Source organism: Psammomys obesus, unplaced genomic scaffold (assembly GCF_907164565.1).
Source record: "Psammomys obesus unplaced genomic scaffold, mPsaObe1.curated_primary_1811, whole genome shotgun sequence".
Classification (NCBI taxonomy): Eukaryota; Metazoa; Chordata; class Mammalia; order Rodentia; family Muridae; genus Psammomys; species Psammomys obesus.
Window position 1 is genome coordinate 11,326,077 of NW_026596057.1, and position 4,836 is coordinate 11,330,912.

At 43.1% G+C, this 4,836-nt stretch overlaps 1 protein-coding gene across 3 annotated transcripts in view; it reads right to left on the reverse strand.

Annotated features, from left to right (window-relative positions):
* Positions 1-228: 228 nt before the first annotated feature.
* Positions 229-4,836, reverse strand: part of Astn1 (astrotactin 1) — a 330,303-nt gene continuing 325,695 nt past the window's right edge. For all 3 annotated transcript variants that reach the window (XM_055624474.1, XM_055624472.1, XM_055624473.1), the window contains one exon: positions 229-3,461. In XM_055624474.1, the coding sequence (XP_055480449.1) occupies positions 3,224-3,461 (238 nt within the window). In that variant the 3' untranslated portion in view covers positions 229-3,223. The remainder of the gene's footprint in view (positions 3,462-4,836) is intronic.

Sequence of the window (4,836 nt, forward strand, 5' to 3'; positions counted from 1 at the left end):
TGGTCTACTTACTGCTTACTTAGAGGAAGGGATAAAAGACTAAAATCACTGCCAAATAAAAAGGTAAGTAGAAACCAACTTTTGTTTCTAGTTAAGATGATGACTTCAAAGCCTAGGTATTTGGAACCAAAATTATACCATTTAAAAATTTAATTCACCAGTGGGTCACTGTGATCACTCAGTTTATGAGGAGACGCGAGGTAATATCCACACACTCAACACTTACTGACAGCTTTCTTTATTATTTAGTCAATTACTTCATTTCTCATAATTGTACAATAATTCTCTTAAACAACACTGGTATAGTTGAAGTTGGTCATATTATATTGTCCCTTCCTTCTACAGTAGTGGAGTGTTTTCACAATTAATTTTAATATAACATTTGACTATCAAGGAGTGCAGTTAATTAAAAAGAACAAATGGACCAAACTCCAAGAGAAACAATTGCACATTCAGTTAAGGGTCTGATGCTATACAGTAGTTTGTGTACATTCAAGATGAAACACGGAGGTCTCAGCTGGACACAGAACTGGAAGGGTTTAGGTGGACTGAAGTGGCTCCCTTAAGACCTGTTTGGCAGTTTGGAAATGAGGTTTAATACTGGCTCAATTGCATTAGCCTTTCTAGACAGTTCCTTCAGGCAAGAACTGAAAATTATTGGCAGGGTTTGATTTGTATCTCTCTGAGAGTAAAAGTCCTCCAGCCGCATGTATAACCATCTCAAGACTACCCCTGACCCAATTATGTTGGACTTTTTAATATAAAAGTCCATTGCACCAGTCATAGGGGTTGTGTGTGTAGAGCTTGGGAATGAGGGTGTGTATATAGGCACACACATCTGAAGAGAAGAGAACCCAAGAGCACAATGAATGAATAAGGCAGTCAAGGAGAAGGGAGGGCAAGGTGGATGATAAAGGATATGTGTAGGAGATGAGATAGCTTCAGAGAACAAGGTATAAAGGTGGCAGAGAGTATGCCTGGAGTAAAATCAGAATGGGGCAGGGGTGCATAAGAGAGTAGTGATTTAACAACATTCCCTGTCTTCCCTCCTGAGCCTGCAAGGTCCTATCTCCAACAAGACTAGAAGGCATCAGCAGCCTCACTATCCTCCTGCTCAAAACCAACACACCATTTTCTTCATAGGTTGAATAGAAAAATGGAAAAAGAACATCAGTAAGCGATGCTACATGCCCTGCCATACTGGCCCATAGCGTCCTCTTCTCTGGCAATGGTGAAGAACTTGCCTTTGGATGCACTTTTACTGAAGTCCCTACATTGACCACAGGGGAAACAGCCAAGTTTCAGTTGTGTTTTGTTCTAAAAGTTAGGGAATCTGTGAGGCAAAAAAGTATAAGGTAAGTTTTTCCAGTATTTCTCTGGAAAGAAGCAAGAGGAGGAATAAGACCAGCCTGCAATTTAATCTTCTCCCTACCCATCCATGGGGAAGCCAGTGTGTGGCAGTGCGGAAGGCACCAAATGTGCCCTGACTCTAAAAGCTGTTGGTGTACTTTGGCTCCTTGTCTTTTTGTTACACTGGGGAACATCTATACATGGTTCCTTAGAAAAGTAAAGTTCTCTGGGAAGGTTCCCTGTGGAGCTTAGAGCTTCAATAGTTGTGTGCTTTAGGCAACATAGTGTGGTTAAACTCCTGTGCTCTAGAGACAGTGAGCTCATCCTGCAGGGCATATAGTGAATGAGAGGCCTGGGGAAAGATGAATTACCTCCCTGCCTTGGTTTTTCTCATCCCTCACCAAAAGGTAGATAAAAAAAGAACTTTCAGAATTCAGTCGTTTATAGTAGTATGCATCACATGGCAAAGAGTCAATGCTGTCTGTCATTATTTCTAATTGGAAAACATGAATAAGGTTCAGCGACTGAGTCATAGAGTCTTCCAGACCCGTGTCATGTGTTTCCACATGACGAGTTCCAGCCAAGTCAACCTGGCTGAATGTACATTGGGTCATTGCTAGTCAACCTAGTCCCATGAGGTTGTTTCTGAAAGGCTAGCCTTCCCGTTAGCTCGGTCTCCACATCATTCTTGGGCAGTGAGTGCAAACGGAGCCCTAGTCCTTATGTGCCATCACCAGATGTTCTGGTCTACCCAGAGGCTCTGCTGCTTTTCAGTAACTGGCAGAGTCGGGGGATGGGCAGGCAGTGACAATGACAGAACTCTGCTGACTTTCATCAGAGAAAGGACTGCCAACATTTACAATATAATTAAGAAAATTTAGTAAGGGGAGTATGGACAGAAACGCTGTTGAGATTGATAATATCTTTAGTTCGTTGAAACACTCTCTTTCCTGGGTTGGATTAGCTATCAATTAAGTTCTTTCTGTCCAGGTAAAGAGAGCCAGTCCAAGCAGAATCAAGGCTCTTAGATCTCTGATGGTAGTCTAGGAGTGTACAAATATTTTAAAACAAACTCCACTTATTTCCTGCAATGGGGCTTGCTAAGTAGTCTTGCAGGGAGCCCCTCTCTGGAGCTACATTTGACAGGTGATGACTCACTGCTTCTCAAAGTTCATGTTGTCTAGGAAAAAGGATAGAAATCCACCAGAAATTGTAGTCCTGGTTTAACACAGGGGAGGGAAGACCTAACTTTATAAGGCCCAATGGACCTATAACAGAATCACCTGTGAGGTGTGGAGATCGTAACAGGAGAGCCTGGGAGAAAACCTGTGAGAAAAAGACATGGGTCACTTCATCATCTTCTTCGGTGCATGCCTTGGCTCCCAGCATTTCAGTGCTTCCTAAGAAAGGCCTGAGCTGGGGCATGAGGCAAGTGGAGCTTCATGCAATCACTTCTGTCCCCAGAACCCATTAAACAGAAGTCCCTGCACCTTAGGCCTTTCGTAGGAAGCAGGATGGAGCTCTTGAGCATCCTGATAAACTTCTTGAAGGAAAAAAAAAATGAATGAATCAAATGAATGTCAAAGTGAGTTTCAAGATAATCTTGTAAGACGAAGAAAAGAAAAACAAACAGACAAACAAAACAGTGCTGCATGAAGCTACTGGCTGACGGGTTGACTGGTCATGCAGGTGGAGATTATCACACTGGACAAGTCCTGCAGGGAGCAAGGGTCATTCTCTTCCTGGTTTAGAAGGTACCTGTGGAGCTTTGGATGTTCCATTAAAAAAAATGTCTAGATATCCACAAACCAACCCTGATGTCTCCCTCTTCTCTCCTGCTTTATTTTGGAAGCTATTTCCTGGTCCCGTGGTGCTAGATGTCTTTGCTGTCTCCATAGTCATTGTAGGGGACACTCAAGGTCTGTTCCTCACATGTCTTCCTGAGGTCCCGGCTGAGCTCTGACCAGTCCAGTCCGTAGGGCTTGATCTCACTGTATCGGCAGCCCAGGTATTTGAGCGAACCACGCCTCAAGCTTATCTTGGGCTCCTGAAGGAGTCCATTGCACCAGCTGCTCAGATCTCCAAGCTGGGAAAGGATGAGACCCGCTTTCCTACAAATCAAACAGAAAGGAATACTTCTATCAGGAAACAAACAATCAGAAAAAGGAAAGCTAGAAAAAAAAAAATCACTGTCAGAGGCAGACTCTGGGTTTTAAGAGGGTAGAACTGACCATTCTGTCTTTTCCACTTAGCACAGGTGATCCTTCATGTGTGTCTGCCCAAGGAATGAATGAATGAATGAATGAATGAATGAGGGTATGACACAGATATGCAAAGGGGTACAGTCACACACACACACACACACACACACACACACACACACACACGAGGTACCAAATGCAGCCAGAAAAAAAAAAAAAAGCAAAAATGAGGAAACAAATAACTAATGTTTTACTGGTAATATAAAACTTTTTAAATCATGGGGGCAGCCGTTTTGAAAGAAATCAAATCAATGTTCTACAAAGCCAGTCATTTATCACCGCTAAATGACAAGAGATGTGCTTGCCTGGGTATTTCTCCTTTCAAGACTATTTTGGAATTGATATAAAACAGTCAATAGAGTGAAATGAAAGGGGTATCTGATGTAACCAATTATGCCCGTGCTGAGGAAATCAGAGCACAGTAAGCCTGAGGACAGTAGGGCTCTGACTCACACAGACACGGGAGCACACTTTGGACAGAGCAGACCCCCAGGTACACGCAGCACCTAATTAACCTCCAGGGGAGCTGACACACATGCTGCAGGTCTTCATCTGCTTCATGAAACCACAAGGCCATCGCCATTGCTGCAAAACTCCAGTTGAAAAAACCAGCAAAGGAGTGTATAAGGGGGGCAACCGAGCCATTGAGAACCCCTGCAAGCTGAAGGAGAGGAGGAAAATGGTTGCCTCAGAACCACACACATTTGAAAAGACAGACTCTTCAGCATGTGGGAGCCTCTAGCACACAGCCTGGTCAGATGGCTAACATGGAGATCAGTGCTGGTGCCAGAGATAAAGGGTACCTGAAAGCCAATTTTCATACCTTGCTGGCTTTCTCTCTAAGTTCTAAGGACAAGGGATTCCCCCTCTTGGTTGTATTTCTTTTCAATTCTTCAAAGATGTAAGAATCCAGGGCACCATGGTGATGATTCTCCTATTGGAGGCTCATGTAAGGCTCAGAACGCTGTGTTGAAAGCTTGTTAAATAGAACCCCTTGCAGTATTTACGAACTGTAAGCTAGTAAACTTCTCCTGTGAAGAATCCTCTTGTTTCTGCTTTAATCAACAATTCCTGACAAAAATGGGATGTTTTTCTGTACCTCGTTTATAATAAACATTTCAAAGAAGAATAACTACTTTTGTTTAACTCCTCTTCATCTGGGCAGCAAGTATGTCGTATGTGTGTGTGTGTGTGTGTGTGTGTGTGTGTGTGTGTGTGTGTGTGT